Raw genomic sequence first — 20050 nt, 5'->3', positions numbered from 1 at the left:
TGAAGTAGTAAATTGTTATTGATAAGTAAAAAAGTGATTTCAATAACGGGTCTAGAAGAGAATTGATAGAAATTTGTGAACTTAACTGTTGTGTAAAATGTTATGAAAATTTTTGTCTGTAATATTATCTATGTAAGCTGGTGTTTGTATGTTTGATATTACTTTATAATTCACATTGAAGGTTGAATTAAATAATGATTGTACTTAAAAAGAAAAAAAAAAGGAATATAAGCTAAAACACTATCCATACAAGTGTCCTTTTGGCAAAAATTATTTTTGGCAACTTATTTTACTATTCAGTTTATTTTTGCTACTATTTATGAGTCTATTACACTTTTTGTTACTATTCATGGATCCCACTGTACTATTTCAACTACTTTTTACGGACCCTAAATAAGTTAGACTAAAAAGATGATTTTTTTTTTAATGAAAAAAAAGCTGAAAAGAAGAATATAAACGAGTGGCCAAATAGAGTCCAATCTAGATGAAAAAATAGTGGGTTGAAAAGTTTAGTAAATTTAAATAAAGAAGCTCGACCCAAGTTCAACGTGTTCAGTAGCATCATACTTGAGAAGCAAATTGGGCTTAACTTAATGGATGAACAAGGCCCTGTTCAGCCCACCCAATGAGCAAGAAGAGCAACACTTCGAGAATAATAAAAAGCGAGCGCTGAGAAGAGAGAGAGAGAGGCCTCAACCTCTCTATCACCGGCAAACGCAAGCTTTTGAAGAAACGGCGCAGAGTACATCTCTCTCTCTCTCTCTCTCTCTCTCTCTCTCTTTCTGTAATTTTATGTTGAGACTTGGCCCTTATATTAAGCTTGTACCTTGGTGTTGTGAATGGTTGTTGTGCTTATTTTCTGTTATTGTTTTTTGAAAAAAATCAGGAGCAGAAGGATGCTATAGAGAAGGGTTTAGTTAGCATGGAAGATGTTGAAATGGCAGCATGTCAAGGTACTTCCCAAAATCCTTTTACTATTTGTTTTTCCTTTGTAGCATATATTTTTTTATGGTCAAACTACAACTTACAAACTTGTGGTTTAGCTGAAATTTAAGTTGCCTAGTTTGAAATCCCAGGATGGAAGTGTTCTGCTGGATTTTTTTTCTTCTTATTTCATCTTTTTTTTTTTAACAGAGGTCGGGCCGGAGATGGCAGGCATAGTCATGCCCTTGCAGGGTATTACTGTGTAGGGTCTGCATATGAGAGAGTGATAGTGGGAAGAAAGACGGATGAGAGAGGGGATAGGTTATGCACAATGTATGAATAAATTAGGGGTGTCCACGGGTCGGTCTGGGTCGGGTTTGTGCCCAACCCGCAACTGACCCAATGACATCGAGTTTTCGGCGAGAAAACCCGCCGCCGACCGCAAAAACCAACGGATTAGGTCGGATCGGAGTTGTTTGATCGGCGGTCGGATTGGTCGAAGTCGACGAAGATGCTGCTAGAGGTTCCTTTTGGCGGTGATCTGTATTTCTCACCGGATCTTCATCAGATTTGTGCAAAAATCACTAGATCTGAGTAAAAAAAATCAAATTGTCGCCAGATTTGTGCAAAACTCATGAGATCTGAGCAAAAAAAATCAAATCATCGCTGGATTTATGCAAAACATACGAGATTTGAGCAAAAAAAGTCGGGTTTGTCGCCGGAAATGAGCAAAGCCCATTGGAGTTTCACTGGATTTGAGCGAAACCCATTATATTTTCATCGGATCTAAGCCTTATTTAAGCAAAATCCACTAGATTGTAGCTGGATCTGAGTGTAAACGACGAGATCTAGCCAAATCCAGTGGAGATTTCATGGATCTAGCTGAAATCTCGTTGGAAAAAGCTATGGATCTCGGTCGGTTCGGATTTCTTCGGGTTTTGGGGAGAAGATCTGAGACCGAACCCGACCTGTTCGGATTCTGGACAAACAGACTCGCCGTTGACCGCTGGAGTAGTTGGATCGGCCGATGGTCGGCTTGGATCCGGTAGGGTTTACCGGGTGGGTCGGGTCACCGGTTGAGTTGGACACCCCTAGAATAAATGCAAATCGTGAAAGGTTGGTTTTAAATTAAAATGTAAAAAAGCACTATATAATAAAAATGGAAAATACTACTGCACAATTGTGTGTGTGAGATGAACTAATAACCATTACTCTAATCAAAATACAACCAAAACTACAAATAAATAATTGAACATTCACACTGAAGTTTTGAAAATATTTGGCTACATATTTGTTTGAATCTTTGAGAGAGATTAAAAACGTTATCTTTAAAGAAGTTTTTTATAAGCCAAACATAAAAAAGGATCAACTGAGCCACATGTATCAAATAAAAGGATCAACTGAGCCACATATATCAAATAAAAGGGAACAATGAGAGACATAGATATAAAAAATTCAGTGATCAATAAACTGTGAATTTCTCAAAAACTCTTCTCATAAAATAAAAAGGAAAAAGTTACTTTCCCACCAACAATGAAAACCCAACAGGAACTCAATATGCCACAAAAAAAAAAAAATCTTTATAGCTATCAATGATGAAACAGAATAGTAATAGAGCAAAACCACAACAACATTAAAAGATTTTGTATTGCTTGCCTAATTCATTAGGCATTTAGAATAGTCAGCTTCATTTACATCCTTCCTGGTATGCAAAAATTCCCATTCTCACAAGTGGGCAAATATGACCTTAGCTTCTTCAACAATAGGTGTTGTTGTTGACGAACTTTTTGATCCATTCTGCAGAGCATTAATAACCACACTTGAATCACACTAAAAATATTCCTCTAAATTCATGCTTCCAAGGAAAATTGGGTAAAATTTTAACTAAACCATTATCCCACCATTATTAATGTAGAGACCAGAAAATTGGGCATTGCAAGCCTTTGCTATATAATTCAAGTAGTTAGTTTTTTTTTTTTTAATTGGGAAAACTATAAAACGGTGTTTTAACGTTGTGAAATAGTATAATTTATCGCTTTTTAATCCTAATATTTAAAACAAAAACAAATAGAAAAAAAAATCCTAACCCAAATACCTAAATGAAAACAAAATATATTCTATCCCAAATACTTAAAAATCAAACCAATCCAACCAAATATCCAAACATAAAGCATATTTAAAATTCAATTAAAAAATTTACTGGTGATGGTTCCAATAAAGTGGAAACTATACCTACTAGTACTGCTTCTACTCAGACTTGGATTGCTTCCAAGGATTTGCCTTTCCACCTACAAATCCAGAAAAAAAAAGCTAAAGAAAAACCTTTTAATTTTTTATTACACAGATTTGAAATTGAAATCAATCAATGACAAATGAAATCTACAATTGAATCCAAGAGAGAATTAAATAAATCTAAATCTATACTTGATAAATGAAAAAAATGGAAACTCTTCGCCAAGAATGCTAATTCACGAAGCATAAAGACATTGAAGAGACCAAAAATACTTTGCTTTGTAATCCACAAATTACCCACAAATTATCCAAAACAATTTTAACTCAAAAATCCAAAATCAAACCAAAGCAACACATATACCCTAACCATAAACCAAGTCTAATCCTATAATTGATCAAAACAAAATCTGACCCAAATGGCTAAATAGAAACACTCAAACATAAATCATAGTTATCGTGTAATCTTAAAAAGAATAAAGAAAACCTTCACTGGTAACGGTTTCGACTGCATGACGGTGGTTATCGTGTAATTTATTAAGCGGTTTGTTTTGTTTTTATACCGGTAGGGTCGGCAAAAAAACCTAAAATAAATATCAATGCAACATTCAATCCTATACTAATTTAATCCCAACGATTTTAATTGAAATAACTAAATCTAAAGCAATCCAACCAAAAAATCCAAACCTAAATCATATTCAATCCCCATATTTGAAAAAGAAAAGGAAAAAAACAAAAACAAAAACAAAAACTTTATTGATTATGGGTATACGGCAAAAAAACCTAAAATAAATATCAATGCAATATTCAATCCTATACTTATTTAATCCCAACAATTTGGTTAAGATTAGAAACAGAAGTACCCAAACTAAAACCAATATTTTTTAGTGATTTCTGTAATCTAAAAAAAAAAAAAAATCAAAACCTAGTGTAATCCAAATACCTAAATAAATTCAATCCAACCAATCTCATACCCAGATCTAAGAAAGAAAGAAAAGAAAACCTTTATCGATGGTAGTTCTGGCGATCTAATGGTAACGTGTTAATGACACTTAGTTTTCTCTTCTTCAATCTCTACTCCTGCGCTCCTTATGGACTGTCTCTCTCTATCTCCGTATCTCTCAATCCAATGGTAATCGTGTGATGACTTTCTGTAGGTGTGCGTTTGAGTGTCACCATTGTTGGGATCTCTCGGTCTCGGTCTCTCTGTGTGTTAGGTTCTTCAGCATGCCTTATCTCTCTCTCCTTTCTCCGTTTACCAATCTTTTTTTTTCTTTTTTCTTTTTTGTTTTAAGTGGTTAGTTTCTTCTTATAGCAAACAGTGTTTTAACATAGTAAAACATTGTAATTTATCGCTTTTAAACTTAAAACGTGGCTGAATTTAAGATGACCATTTGTCCTACATGGCAGCACCTTCTTAATTGCAGGAAAAGACTTTTGCTATTATATATAGTATATATGATATTGATTGATTGATTGATTTTCCCAAATTGAAGAGATTTGGAGGAAGAGCAGAGAAAAGCGATTGTAGAGCTAATTAAACATTTTGAATTACCTATTTTACCCTTCACCATTTATAGCAATTACAAAAGGAAGGGCTAATTAGTTTATTCCCCTTCCCCTTACTTAATTTTAAAAACATCAAAATAAAATGAAAGGTAACTATTCTCCTCTACTTTCCTCCCTACTAGTTTCTTCTCCTCTACTCCTCTTTACTCTTCTCTCCCTCCAAACTTCCAAACATAGCATTAAGAAGACAATGCATACACCTGTATTTTGCACTTGTTTCGAGACTTGTAAGAGATATTTTTTTTGTTGGGTGGGGGGGGGGGTGTGGAGCGGTTGTTTAGTACTACTGTGGGAGAGATTCAAATTATATTAGGATAGTCATTATATTCTGCTTCATTTGCTCTGCTCTTCTTCTTCGGACATATTTGGCATGGCACTAGAACCTTGTTCCGAGATGTTTTTGCCAGTATTGACCCAGATTTGGATGCTCAAGTAGAATTTGGAACATTCCAAAAACTAGGGGATCCAACTACAAGACAAGTAGTCTGATACAAGATTGATTTTTTACTTTTATTTTTGTAATTTAATATAAACAGGTAGCCGGATAAATCTTGATTTGAATTGCTGCCTCTGCCCTTTCTTTGACTCTTTCTCTTTAGTTATCCGGGAGACAACCCAAAATAAACAGGCATGGAAGCTATAATTGTAAACCACAATATCTATGGAAGCATTGGTTTATACATTCCTCTTAGTTTTGACTCTAGTGGTCTAGATATGGTTTTTTTTTTTTTTTTTTTGAACAGAAGCATCGAATGTTTGTTGGTCTATTTAGTCAAAACCATGGGATGTTCATTGAATTTCAGTAGAGCTTAATGATGGTTGCCAAACTTTCAAGAGTTAGTGAAGTTGATGTTTGAACTTTGAACTCAAATTATTTGGTATTATGAGGATATCAGTTAATGGCTTAATGCTTGATAACAAAAATTCCAGCCCAGGTTTCTTTTTGGGTCTCCTAGAAAGCGCCCACTTGGAATGGGCCATGCAGTCCCTTCGTTTCTCGTTTGACTATGAAATGAGATTAAAGACCAGGAAAAATTTTGAAAAAAAAAAAAAATCTTAATCCAAAGACTCAGATTCATGGGAGAAGTATGGATAAGAACAAAATCTCAGTAAGCACTCTTTGCGAAAGAAAACACATGCCTTAATTGTAAATCTCAAATAAAGGACTTTCCCATAATTAGACTCATGTAAATCATTAGATTTAGAAACAAAGGCTACCAAACCATACTTTTATCAGTTTACTGTGTTGAATGGTCAGGTGTAAACAATTATAATATTTAACTGTATGTATGTTGTTGGGCATCTGATTGTCTGAGTCCAACTGGTACTAAACGAAAAGGGTTGAGACTTGTGAGTCTTGAGACATGAGACGTTTAGAAGATCAACTAAACAACAAAAGTATCTCTCTTTAACACAAAATAAAAAGTAGGTCCAGCGGCAACACCATGCTAACTTTCAAAGCAGATTTTATTTCAGTTCGGTACACTGTTCAGTTGACTCAAAGACATAGACACATTTTTATTTTTAATTTTTTAAAATTTCTTTTGGGATATTTCAGATTTAATATTATAATTAATAGTCGGGATGGGATTGGAAGTGTATCATATTTAAGAAGTAAAATAGTCTGGTAAAAAACTAAAACGCCACTTATTTATATTAAAAAAAAAATTGAGACTCTACGCTGAGACTCATGTTTTTCAGCTTTTGCCCCTAGAGATGGTGAGAGAAAAAAGAATCAATTTTTAGGCTTTGGAAGTTAAATCAGAATTTGAATTTTTTTTTAAAATTTTTAAGAAATATTAGTATAGGTTTACATTGCTTTATTTGTAACTAGTATGCCTTTATGAAATCATTACGTAAAGTGTGATAATATTTTGATAATAAAAATGAATAAACAAAAATTATTTCAAGTTACAGGACGAAAACACATTATTTAAGATCAAATTTATGCTTAATAAAAAATTATAAATTATTGTTACAATAAATAATGAAAGTTCGATATTTAGTTTTAATTGGAGCAGTATTTTAACTACTATTTCTAATATTTATTATTTAACTTTTTTTTTGGTTGTTGAGAAGATAGTATTTAACTTGAGACCAATAAAAAAAAAGAAGGAATTATGTCAGTTTCCCAATTTTTCAATCAATGGTAGTCATTTGGTATAAGAAAAATATAATCACTTGACACAACCATAATTTCTTAGATCAAACTTTTTATGTGGTATATGATTATGATGCCTCTCAACAAATCAAGGTCCTGTTTTTATCAACAAATAAAAAAAGGTCCTGTTTCCCACGTTGAGGGGATTTTCTTCTTAATAATAATGATTTTATTTGACAAAATAAAATTGCATTAAAACTTTTTGCTGAAATAACCTGTCAGTGAACTCATCTATTGAAGAGATGATTCCCAACATGAAACTCATATATTCAAAAGATGAGTTGCACATTCTATATGAGGATCTGGCTACTTATCAAAAAAAGAAAAAAAAAAAGAGGATGTGGCTACTCTAACCTTTGTAGTTGTACGATTACAAAACCAGAGTACAAAAGCTCAGTTTATAACCTCAATCTAACTGCCATTCTCTTCTCTCTCATTACACTTGACATTCTCTTCCCACTCTCACACCTAACCATTAAAAACCATCTCTCAACTTTTCTATTTACCATTCACCCTTTTTTTCTAAATTAATTTTATATTATATATATATGTATAATATTAATAATACTATAATATAATTCACTTACAATTATCTCTCTCAGACAGAGCTTCATTCAAAAATGGCTTCCGATCCTCAGCAACCCACGTTATCGTCTCTCGGCAAGGTTTTCACTATTTCATGCTTTGTTTGGATGCTGAGAAAAGAAAAAAAGCAAAAGCAAAAGCGTAAAGGAAATTGAGGAACTGGAAGTTGTATGAATTTGAACAAGTTGTTTCATTGTATAGAATTATGAGACAAGAAGTTAAAATTTCTGTTGAAATTAAAAAATAAATGTCAAAAAATTTCACTTTGAGATCATTATCACAGAGGATCACTGAATATTTTGTGGTTTATTTTTGTTCAAGTTTTTCACTGTTTTATTGGAAACCTAATGTTGTTTGGTTTAAGCGTTTTGAGATTATTTTTGAAAATTTCTGAAAAAAATGTTTGTACATAACATATGATATGTGTGTTGTTTTGCATTTCATACTTGTTTGGATGCATAGAAAGTGCACAAGAGAACAAATTAAAAGAGAGAGATAGGAGAGAGAGAATTTTGAAAGCTATACTCTGTTTGGTGTTTAAGATTTATTTTTTCAAGTAGTTGATTATGTTGTTGTTTTTATTTAGGTAGGAGAGTCTTCTGGTGATATTGGTGGTGTAGAGGAGCCTCTTATTAATGGGGGGGTTCATGGTTCTGAAAACTATTCCGTTGTCGCTGCAATCCTACCGTGAGTATTCAAATTCTTGTTATAAATTTTACCCTTTTGAGTTGATTTAACTGGAAAAATTTGTGGTGCCTTATGCTATGATAATGATGTTTGGAGAATAGTTGCGACATTAGAATGTTTAGCAGTTTTCCCAGATAGGAATGTGTTGTGAATTGTGTTTTTTGTATCAATATGTGTATATAGCTAATTAGTTACAGCTTTAAACTAACAATTTGTAGTAAAAGTATGATGCTACATATTTTTATTCGTATGTTTGTTCGGTCACTTGAGGCAAGACAAGGTTAAGAATTTTGAGAACTTCTTATCCTGGTTAGGTGTCACCAGCTTGGTGTTATTGATGGCTCACTAAGACCAATGGTTCAATCTGATAATGTGATTGCTCTTAAAAATTGAAACAATAAATTTGCACCTGATTATTTGTAGCCTTACCCTTAAGGAGTGTCTTGTTATTTCCAGATTTCTCTTCCCGGCTCTTGGAGGACTACTGTATGGCTATGATATTGGTGCTACATCTTGTGCCACAATATCTATAGAGGTAGGCTTTTAATGTAATTAATTTTGAGCTGTAGTGGCATTATATTCATCTGACTTAGCTTGTTTTCATTCTTTTGAATGAAAATTCTCATTTAAGAGCCAAAAAAGTATATTTGTATTTCCTTGCTTGAAGGACTCACTCTAAAACTGCAGCTTATATAAGATAATTTATTATTTTTTGACCTCATACTACTGAAAACAGCATGTAGTTTTCTTAAATAACTAAGTCAAGTTAATGGCATTCTTTCTTAATAACCTTTGTCATTTCTTGCAGTCAGCGACACTAAGTGGAATATCATGGTACAACTTATCTTCTGTGGAGATTGGTCTCATAGTGAGTTTACAACTGACTCTTTCTTGTTATTGTTATATGTTTATGGGTTGATATTTTACACTGATGGGGAAAACAAATACATGCTTTTGTTTCTAATTTTGTGGATGCTACCTATTGCAGACTAGTGGCTCATTATATGGTGCATTGACTGGCTCTGTCTTGGCCTTTAATGTTGCTGATTTCCTAGGTTAGTTTTTCTGTTATATAGAGAGCTATACATTAAATATCTGTGATATTTTCCATGTCTTGATGAATTTTAAATGGTGAATATGAACCAAAGGAAGAAGAAGGGAGTTGCTTGCAGCTGCTCTATTGTATCCTGTTGGAGCGCTTATAACAGCAGTAGCACCGGACTTCCCTATTATGGTCATTGGGCGCTTTGTGTTTGGCATAGGAATTGGACTGGTAATAAACATCATGTGTTGTTCACTCTATACATATCTACAGATATGGACACGCCCACACACACACGCACATCTATGTGGTACTATGTCCATCTTAATATACACTACACATATCTAGGCACTATTATCTCCTTATTAACATCTATATGCATATACCTCTATTTTCCTTAAACAGTTTGTATAAAGTAAAATTAAACAACTAGGTAATATAACTAGGCACATATATTGAAATTTTAAGTCCATTATATTTATGTGAGGTATTCATCTTAAAGTTCTTTATAATTTTTTAACCCTTTTCAATTCTAAGTGCACTTGTGGTTTTCTAACTTCTGGAGGGGTTAATGTGGGAATAGATTTGCAAAGGAAAGAGCAAAAAGAAATGATGCAGGAGGCAGGAATACAAATTTATTGTAATTTAGTTCTATTTAGTTTTAGGAGTCAATTATGTTGTTGTTATTTTGTATCATTATTATTTTTATATTACATCTATTGGATTTTATTAGCTAAATAGGTTTTTGGTATTTTACTTTAAGTTGTATTTAATTTCTTAGAGTCAAAGTTATTTTCATAATTTAATCCAAGTCAGTTAGGGTAAGGATCTAGTCCAAGTAGTCTATATAAGCATGCTATTCTATTTCTATGTAGACAAGTTTGGGATGAGTACAATTTCAGTTGATATTTTTCCAACGGATAGGTGTTGAAATCTAAGTTTTATATCCCGCTTGGTGCTGACTCCAAACAATTCTTGGTGCTGATTTTTAGGTCTATTTTTATTTTTCTGTTATTGGTGATTTTCAATCCCCATTAAGAATATGTGCTGCATTAATTTCGGCATCAGATATCATTGGTCTACATCAGGGAAAAGAAAGTATCGCTTGCTTATGATATATGACTTAACTATGCATTCTTGAAGAATATAGATGTTAAAAAAAAATTGTAGTTTTGTCTTTTTATTTTTAGGTGAGACATGATTTTAGCTTCTTCACTTTTAGGCAATGCATGCAGCTCCTATGTACATTGCTGAGACAGCTCCAAGTAAGATACGTGGTCGACTAATCTCTTTGGAAGAGTTCTTTTTTGTCCTTGGGATGATTGTAAGTGCTTCAACTTTGAACTGAAGATAATTTATTTTAGGGTATGCAGTAAGTTTCTGTTTGGTTGGGGTGAAAAGTGGGTGGATGGAAAATGGGTGAGAGAAACGTGTAAAGAAAAGAGGAGCATTCCTCTATTTGGTTAGGAAAAGAAAATAGAGGAGAATAGTAGGTATCTGGGTGTTTTCTACTACGGCCCACCAAAATCACATCTCCCCAAAATGGGTAGAAAACTGGGTTTACAATATTACCCTCTCACCAACAGTCAACCACCCAGGTACCAGCCAGCCAAATTCTATCTTCTTTCATATCTTCTTCTACTTTTTGGGCTTGCTTTTTACTAGGTATCAGCCAGCAAAAATGTTAAAATAACATTGTTTGTCTTTTTCTCCCGCATGTGTGTTAAAGTAAATTAGCAAAAATGTTGAGTAATGAAAATGGCTGAGTAAAAAAAAAAAAGATAAAAAAAAAAGGAAATGTGATGTGTTAACTTTGATAAGATGTTATCTTTATTAATTTAATTAATAATAAGTAATGTTTTTACTATTTAATAATTTTAAAATTACTTCTTATGTACCATGTAGTTGGGTTATAATAGTAAATTCTTACTGAACTATCTTTTCTATCCTCTCATTTTCTTGCCAACCAAATAAAGCAAATTTTTATTTGTTTTCATCTTTCCACTTTTCCATTCTCTTTTTTTTTTTTTATGACATAGGAGAACTTCACTCAGATAACTTTTCCACCCTCTATACCGTACACACATTGTAAGAAAACTAATTTTTGTTATCCATCCTCCCAACCAAACAGAGCCTAAATGAATTGCAGCTAGTAAGAGTTGACTTGGATTTACATGTCTCTTTTCTAGCTTTCTCAACAAAATTATCATTAGCATATTTTTTTAATGTATTTGCATATATACTCTACACATTGTAAGCACTTGCAATCTTGCGCAGGGAGGTTACGGAATTGGTAGCCTTTTAGTTGACACAGTTGCTGGTTGGCGCTACATGTATGGAGCTAGTACCCCTTTGGCAGTGATTATGGGAATTGGGATGTGGTGGCTACCAGCATCACCTAGATGGCTACTTTTACGTGCCATTCAGGGAAAAGGCAACATGCAGGAATTAAGAGAAACTGCAGTAGGTTCCTTGTACCGGCTCAGGGGTCCAGCCATTGGTGACTCAGCTCCTGAACAAGTAGATGAGATACTAGCTGAGCTTTCTTATGTTGGTGATGAAAAAGAAGCTACGCTAAGCGAAATGTTCAAAGGAAAATGCTTGAAAGCTCTCACAATTGGTGCAGGATTACTCTTGTTTCAACAGGTATTTTTGGTTGAAGCAAGAGAACAGAATTAGTAATTACCAACACTGGTTGATATGCACCATTAACTTTGATGACAGATCACTGGGCAACCAAGTGTGCTATACTATTCTGGATCAATCCTTCAGGTACCTTTTTGATTTAGAACTAGGGTTCCAGTTGGGTATTGAGAGTAACTGTACTTTTTACCGGTCAAATAGACTTACATCCTAAGCCAATATAGTCTGGTAGAGTGCAGGATTCTCTGCAGCATCCGATGCAACACGGGTCTCAATTTTACTAGGTTTATTGAAGGTAACATTTCCTTTTTCCTTTGAGTAATTGGATTTATGTTAGATTCTTACTAGGTGTCTATCTCATTATCCATTTATCCCAAGACACCTCGTAGCATTTGAAATCAATGAATGGAAATTCTTGTGTAAATCCACAAAATATTTGGGGTATGTTGGGAATTTGGGGCCAGGAAAAGTGCATTATGTAAACAAGAAATCAAAAACATCTACACAAGATACAAAATTTACTCAGTTTGGTCAAGTCCATACCTATATCTACCGGCAACGCTAACCAAAATTCACTGTCAACAATATGAATTACAACTTCTAAAAAAGAAAAACCAATATGAATTACAACTGCACTCAACAAAACCTCACATTCCATATTCAGATTCTCACAAGCACAAATCCCAAATCACAATACACCCATAACAAACATTGAATACTAACTCCCAAATCTAAAATTCTAGTACACCCATTGATGCTCTCATAATAATACAACAAGTGAACTCTTAACTCACATGTGGGCTATGAAGCGAGACTTGACAATTTTTGAAAAAATAGAATTTGGGTGCAGCGATTAAAAAATGATTAAAAATATTTTTATTTATATATTTTATATGTTGCTAAGCATGCTTTTTTATATAATAATAATAGGAAACTCATATGATAATAATAATAATAAAATAAATAGATAGTAATAAGTACACAAAATTTTTTGACACTTGAATTATTGACAAGGATATTAAAATAAATAAGGCTTTCCATAAATAAATAAATAAAAATAAAAATATGTGCAACCTGAAAACAAAATAAAGGATATATGTGGCAGGTATTAAAATAGGTGTAGCTTTCACAAAAAAAAAAGGGAAGATGTGGCTCAGCAGTGGCTCACGTGTTTGGTTAGGCACAAAAAAAAAAAAAAAATACTGCCTTTTAAGAAACCGAACAAAGTGTATAAAAAAAAAGGAAAAAAAGAAACAGAACAAAGGCTTAAAGGAAATAGAAGTTATCAAAACTTATCAGTTATCAACAGTGGAGGCGTGGAGTTGGAGGTGCATAGAGAGACAAGAGTGAGAGGAGTTGAGCTGAGATGTGAGATGAGAATGAATCAGAGAGAGTGAGACGTGAGACGGTTCGTTTTGCACCTTTTTGTTTTTTGAATTTCGGCCTGAATCGGCCGGTTCGGCGTCGGTACGGCCTGTATCAGTGGTTTCGGCCCGATTCCGAGCAAGTCAGCCCACGTTGGCGCGCATTGTGTCGAGAAAAAAAAAGGACACGGCATAGACTCGCAAGCAGCGGCATCGCCCACACCACCCTGCATTGGGCCGCGTCGGACGTGGGTTTGGTGGCCGAAATCCCGAATTGGTGCTTCATAGTATTTGGGTATCTTTTAACCTTAAAAGAACTACCAATAAACTACTTTTCAAAGAAATCCATTACTTATTATTTTAAGAGTCATCTCATTTTAAATAATATATATATAAAAGGCTTCAACTCCTATTCCTTGGTAGACAAGAAATACAATAATATTTATTTGACAAGACAAGGAATACACTTTCCTTTTACATCCAGACAACCCAAATCGGTAACCAAGTCAAAATAGGAATTTAAGGCAATTTCCAAAAAGGTGGAAAAATTGTTAGTAACGCAGTTTGTTAGTAATGTGGTGAAAAAATTGCTAATTGCATCGTTTAAAAAATGTGAAAAGCTTAAAATACCCTTGGTTTTGTTATTATAAGATTGTAAATTGTTAATTGTTTATGTCATATGTTGACTTTTTCTGAAAATGAAGGATAATTCCTAATTTCTTGTCAAAAGTTTCATCTTAACCACCTCTCTTCTCCCACTCATGAATTTTTTTTTTTCTATATTGAATCTATGACGGCATTTATTGAATGTGTGGCATATTTATCTGCTTATGTACATGTATGCATGTGATAACATTTGTTTTATGCTTTTAATATTGACTCTGGCATGCATGTGTAAGAATGTAGGCTTTGAATGAAACAAATTGTTCCCTGCATAAAAGGGATGAATATTGTTGATTACTTCTCCGAATAATATATAAGTGTTGTGTGCATATGTCTCATCACTTGTGTACTGCAGAGTTGGTGGTTTATTTCAAAGACTTATGCAATCCCTAGTACTTATCATTTTTGTGTATGGTGTTTGCAATTGAAATTAATCATGTAAAGGTGATAGATGTTATTATATATTTTTCTACCATCATATAAAATCTGTAAAATTTCTCTTACACTTCTCTCCTAAATAGACATCACGTGTGAGAGAGAAATTTGATAGTAGTTATATACATAGGGACAAGTTCAAGTTGCACTTGGAGTAATTTTCAGTAATATTACACTACCTACTAATTTATTATTGGATTAATATTTGGAAAATCCCACCGTTAGATTACATGTTTTTTATGTTCTCAACATGCATGTCAACTGTTTCATAAGAAATGTGTTATTTTATTTTTTGTAGTTGATAATGACCGGAGTAGTTGTTCTTGTAGTTGATAAACTTGGAAGGAGACCTTTATTACTTGGAGGTGTTTCTGGGATGGTAAGTCCCACTTTTATTCATGAATGTTTGGTAGTTTGATTTTAAAATTCCAAAATCTTTACTATATATACTATAAAAGTGAGAGGTCAATTTATCTATATTGATCCTTGTTTGAACTTGCTTTTTTTTTAAACCTACAAAGGGGATTGATTGAGGCATGGGAGTTCCAATTATCTGTAAAAATGGACCTCTGAGCTACTTATTTTGTAAGATAAATAATATATACACATTGTGTAACAGGTTATCTCTTTATTCCTTCTGGGGTCATATTACCTTTTCCTGGATGATGTACCTGTTGTGGCTGTAGTTGCACTGCTGTTGTATGTTGGGTGTTACCAGGTAATTAACAATTTCAATTTCATCCTTTATCGAAGTTGTTATCCCAGAATTTGTGTCTTGATATGATGAAACATTTTTGTTCCATCATGCAGTTTTTAAATTTATTTATGTGTGGTGTTTGTTGAAGGCGGTGTCTATTAGTTAATAGTAGAGGCCCTCATTATAGTTCACCAGTAGAAAGAACTGTTAGATTATTGATGGAATTTCCACATACTATTATTATAGCACAAAAAGATAGATCTTTCCTAAACTTCCATATAAGTCATGACAATTTGATTTCTTTGTTTTAATAAATTCATCTTTCCAGGAAACAGGATCTGCATATCAGCCTTAATTAGATCTTTGTTAAACTTCCATTCTTTGACATGTTGATTCATTGTTGTTTTTGTTTTTTAATTATTATTATCTTTAAATTTGTCGTTCCAGGAAGCAGGATCTAAATATCAACTTTAGTTATCCCATTTTATGCAAATTCTTTAATGTTGTAGCTTAAAATATTAGGTAGATGATGTCAAGGCTGGCTTGATATAGTTTGAGGTTAAGGCAATAAATTTAAACATCAATTAAAAAAATTTATTTAATACTAACCAAACCAAGGTTCATATAGAAAATCAAATATCATGGTTGACGGATAAAATGTAACAAAAATAAATGAGAATAATAATAATAATAATAATAATTATTATTATTATTATCATCTTAAATACAGAGGTTTACTTTATTTTGAGTAAGGTGATGCATGGCTAAGTAAAATTGTAATATAATTTTCAATTTGATTTTGGTGTTGTGCAAGAGATGGAGATCATTTGGTGTGTGGCCATGTGGGAGATTAGGTGGTTAGTGTTGACAACCTATAGTGTAGTTACAAAAATTAAAATCTCTTTTTGTTAGGGGAAATTTATTGTCATTATTGATTTGGCACTTTTACAACTTTTTTTTTTTTTGTCAAACAGTTTGGGGTTTCAATTGGGTGGGTTTTCATTGGTCATAATTTGGAGGCTTGTTGGAGATAGGAAAAATAGTGCACAACTTAAAAAAAATTTTAAAAAATTTATTATCATAAAATTTTGCGAATTTTTGTAATGGGGGCCTTAGGCCTAGTCCTAAAGCCGGCCTTGGATGATGTGCTCTCCCACGTAATTCTAATAGATCTGCTGAGTTGGCTTTTCCATATAGACAAGCTATGAAATTTGTAAATTTGTAATTTTACTATAAATGAGGAAGCTTCACATGCACATATATAGATTTGGCTAGAGAATGACTTATATCTCTAATTAAAAAAAAATGTGGAATATGAATTTTGCAATCATTATCAATCAGACAAATTATAGTATTATAGTATGTCAATACTTTTTAGGAGACTTACACCCAAGAGAGAGGTAGAGATGGAGGACCTTTTTCCCTTTCTGGCTATCTGTCCATTGTTATGTACTCACCTATTTCACCATATGAACTCAACTTAGTTCACAAAATTAATGGAATAAGAATTTATTTAAGAAATGGAATAAAGACGCTCTGCTATCTTGAACACTTAAATGATCCTTGAGTGGACCTGCAACCTATGCTCTGGCTGCAGGATGTTGATGCCTTCTTCTTTTTCCTTGTCCTAGTAAATCAATGACCAGTGTCGGGTGGAGTGAAACATTAAATGATTTTTTAGCAAAATCTATGCATTACTCAAATTGACAATATTTTAAATAATTTTTGGTAAGCAAGCAATATAGACAAATTGCAAACATTAATAATACCCCCAACTCCAAGGTTCAAAAACATTTGTTAACTAGGAAATCCTAATTTTATAGTTAAGTGCATCAAAGAATGATCTTTAGGCCTCTAGAGTAAGATGTCTTTTCCTATGGTCAAAATTGCATTCTTCCTCTTGCGCATTGATGGGAATAATCAATGTTTGCCAAGATAATAGCAAAAATATATCATATTTGAACAAGGATGAAGTCTGCAACATTAAAACACAGAACCAGGATTTGTATATATGATTTTCCACTTCAACAATTATTTCAGCACAAGGGTTATTGAAAAGTGGGTGTGACGATGAATTGAAATTAAAAAGGACTAATATAATACATAATAAAACATATATAGGGAGGAAAAATATGCTTTTGCTTACCGTAGTCAAAAGCATATTTGAGGGTAAAATAGTGTTCACAAGCACTTGATGCATCTTTTTCTAATATGGTAAAGCTCATCGGAAGCCTTTTGGTGAATGATTGATCCTTCCTCAAAGAGATTTGTTCCTTCAGTGAGGTACAACTTAGTACAATTTCTAAAAGTAGATGAATGATCATAAAAATTTGTTATAATAGGGGTTATAGGTGACTTTGGTAGAAGTCATTTATTTTTTACTCTTGTCAAAGTGCATTGTTCTAAATGGTTTCCATTGTACTTTCTAGAGACGATTCTTGCAATGTCAACGTAATAGTAGAATGTCTTGAGAATGTACCAAAATAGGGAGAATTTTTCTTGAGAAAGTGACCACATATGTGAGGGTGAAAACACTTACTATATGACAATGTACCAGCGATATTTTTTTCTCACATGGATGGCAGAGCAAGACTACTTTCTGTAGATTTTGTTAAACAACTTCTTCTGCCGAATTTGAATCTTGTTTTTTAGCTATCTCGTAACATTCCATTTTAATTAGCTTCTTTTCTCTAGGTTTATACGTTTTCTTGCAAACATGTTTCATTTTGTACACGTAACAATGCAATTTTTAAAATTGGTCTTGCAGTTATCCTTTGGTCCTATTGGTTGGTTGATGGTTTCGGAGATTTTCCCCTTACGTCTTAGAGGGCGAGGACTCAGTATTGCAGTGCTTGTGAATTTTGGAGCAAATGCACTGGTGACATTTGCATTTTCCCCATTGAAGGTGCTGAACTCTTTCAGTACTTTATTTTCCCAACTCTATGTCCTTTGACTTTCTGGAGTAGAGATTGATGCTATAATTAGTTAGAAAATTATCAAAATCACTGGATGACACTAAACCACATGCTATAACCATGACTTGTGAGTACTTATTTGTCAGCTTGTGTTGGTGTCTGTCTGCTGCATTACAATGAGACGTGATCAAGTTTTTGGTACCTTTAGCTGATTTATCCAGTAGCACCAAGAGAATCTGTTTTATTGTCATCTTCGCCCATTCAATGCTCTGTTAGTGGCATTTCATAGAAAATGTTTTCCCTAAATAATTAACTTTATAAATAGAAAATAGGGCCCGATTATCATAGAAACTGGATGTGCTACAGAAACACAAACACATGAATACATACAAGCACGTATATATGCATAGAAGTACTGATTCCCATGCAGTATTAAATTAACTTCATTATATTTGCATGATCATCTGGAAGTTCTTTTTTTTTTTTTTTTTCACATTTAATTACAGGCATTGCTTGGAGATGCAATATTGTTTTATATATTCGGGGCAATTGCTGTGGCGTCTCTTCATTTCATATTCTTCGTGATACCTGAGACAAAGGGGCTTACTCTTGAGGAAATAGAAGCCAAATGCCTTTAAGATTATTTGCCTCCATTTCCTCATACTGAGTTTTAGTTTTGTTTAAGGTTGGGAAATTGTTACATAATTTCAGGTAGGGAGAAACCTATGTTGTATGCAATTAAATTGTGTCTGTTATCACACAAGTCATAAGTTGAACTGATGTTTCTGTGGTCTCTTCTTATTAGAGTGTAGAGGCACCAAAGAAACTTCATGTCTATTATATTGTTTCTATACATGTGTTACTGATTATTTTTTCCCCTGATTAATTAAAGAAATAGATGTAATTCCCACCCCCACCTGTGTGTGTGTATCAAATAAACTTATTCTTGTAATTCTTATTTCTCCAAGAGAATATATATAAAAAAAGAAGTTATGACTTAAAAAAAGAACTTATTCTTGTAATCTTCTAAGGGAATATTGACTTTTGATTTTTTAACTTGGGTACAAATATTGTTTTTAATAGCCATTAAGTATGAATTTTGGATGAGAATTACCAATCTCAGGAATTTGTGAAAGTTTTGCTAATAATATTACCAAAAAAACGAAGAAGAAGAAAGTTTGCTAATAAAATCTTCTAGAAATATAATTTACTAAGCATCTTAATTTAGTGAAATGCGAAAATTCCAACTCATATTTTAAGTTAGAAATTATTTATTTATTTATTTATTTTGAAAAATGGAAATGTTGATTCTTCATGTGTTGCTTTACTAAAACAAATGCTAGTGAAGGGGATAAAAAATGGAAGATGAATATTCCCATATTACTTGAGGGGACGGAGATCATGCAGACGGTTAGGGCTTGAAGGGACGCGACCATGACGGTTAACTTTTGCGAGTACCCGTCATAAATGTATTAATTGTAAGTTCCACGTGGCATGTAATTTGATATGCTTCAGATGAACTTTTGCGTTATCCCCACGCAAACGTGCGCACTCGGACTTCTTGCGACACACGTTTGAGAAGACTCCTATATGGAAATAAACTTGAGAAGGAAGTTGTATCCTAAAAGAAAGGTAATTCCACTCAATATAAATACCTCAGAAACCCTAAATATGAAGGTACGCACAATATTCTTAACTCTGGCACTCTAGGGTTAAAGGAACAAGATTCTAACTTGACCTTCGGAGGGTATTCGGCCGACACCACACCGGTGCTCTCTTCTAGGTCCTTTGTTTTCTTTTTGCAGGTATTGCTTTCGTTTGAGGAGCGCTTGCAATTCACTAGTGATATTTTCGGCATCATCAGTTGGCGCCGTCTGTGGGAAAGAAGGAGGAAGAAAAATTTCGGATTATTTTAGTCTCGCTCTATCCCTGAGACAAAGAGTTGCATGGCACTCACCCGATCGATGGCAACGAATAACAATCAAGGCGACGAACCACGCGCCATCGCTTTGGAGAGGCAGGTCCAAACGCTTGCGGCGGCGGTTGAGCGCCTCACTAAGCAGAATCATGATTTGGAAGAGCAATTGCGGCAAATAACCGCACATCAGAGTGCACCACAAGAAGATCAGGAGGGCG

The 20050-nt window shown here is 33.5% G+C and overlaps 1 protein-coding gene across 2 annotated transcripts; it reads left to right on the top strand.

Annotated features, from left to right (window-relative positions):
* The first annotated feature begins 7300 nt into the window (after window positions 1–7300).
* Window positions 7301–18830, top strand: LOC142621293 (D-xylose-proton symporter-like 2). 2 transcript variants are annotated; one of them, XM_075794613.1, is made up of 14 exons: window positions 7301–7548; window positions 8055–8155; window positions 8612–8690; window positions 8964–9023; window positions 9144–9210; window positions 9304–9428; window positions 10420–10521; window positions 11475–11843; window positions 11922–11969; window positions 12073–12135; window positions 14601–14681; window positions 14922–15020; window positions 17767–17904; window positions 18421–18830. In XM_075794613.1, exons 1-14 carry the CDS (start codon window positions 7504–7506, stop codon window positions 18550–18552), a joined length of 1509 nt encoding a protein of 502 aa, XP_075650728.1. In that variant the 5' UTR covers window positions 7301–7503; the 3' UTR covers window positions 18553–18830. The 2 variants fall into 2 exon arrangements, with proteins under 2 accessions (XP_075650728.1, XP_075650729.1); XM_075794614.1 differs by lacking the exon at window positions 17767–17904 and having other exon boundaries at window positions 7395–7548.
* Window positions 18831–20050: the final 1220 nt, after the last annotated feature.

The sequence above is a fragment of the Castanea sativa genome, chromosome 12 (assembly GCF_040712315.1).
Source record: "Castanea sativa cultivar Marrone di Chiusa Pesio chromosome 12, ASM4071231v1".
Taxonomy (NCBI): Eukaryota; Viridiplantae; Streptophyta; class Magnoliopsida; order Fagales; family Fagaceae; genus Castanea; species Castanea sativa.
Note: the sequence above shows the minus strand (reverse complement) of the source record. Positions and strands in the feature narration are given on the sequence as shown.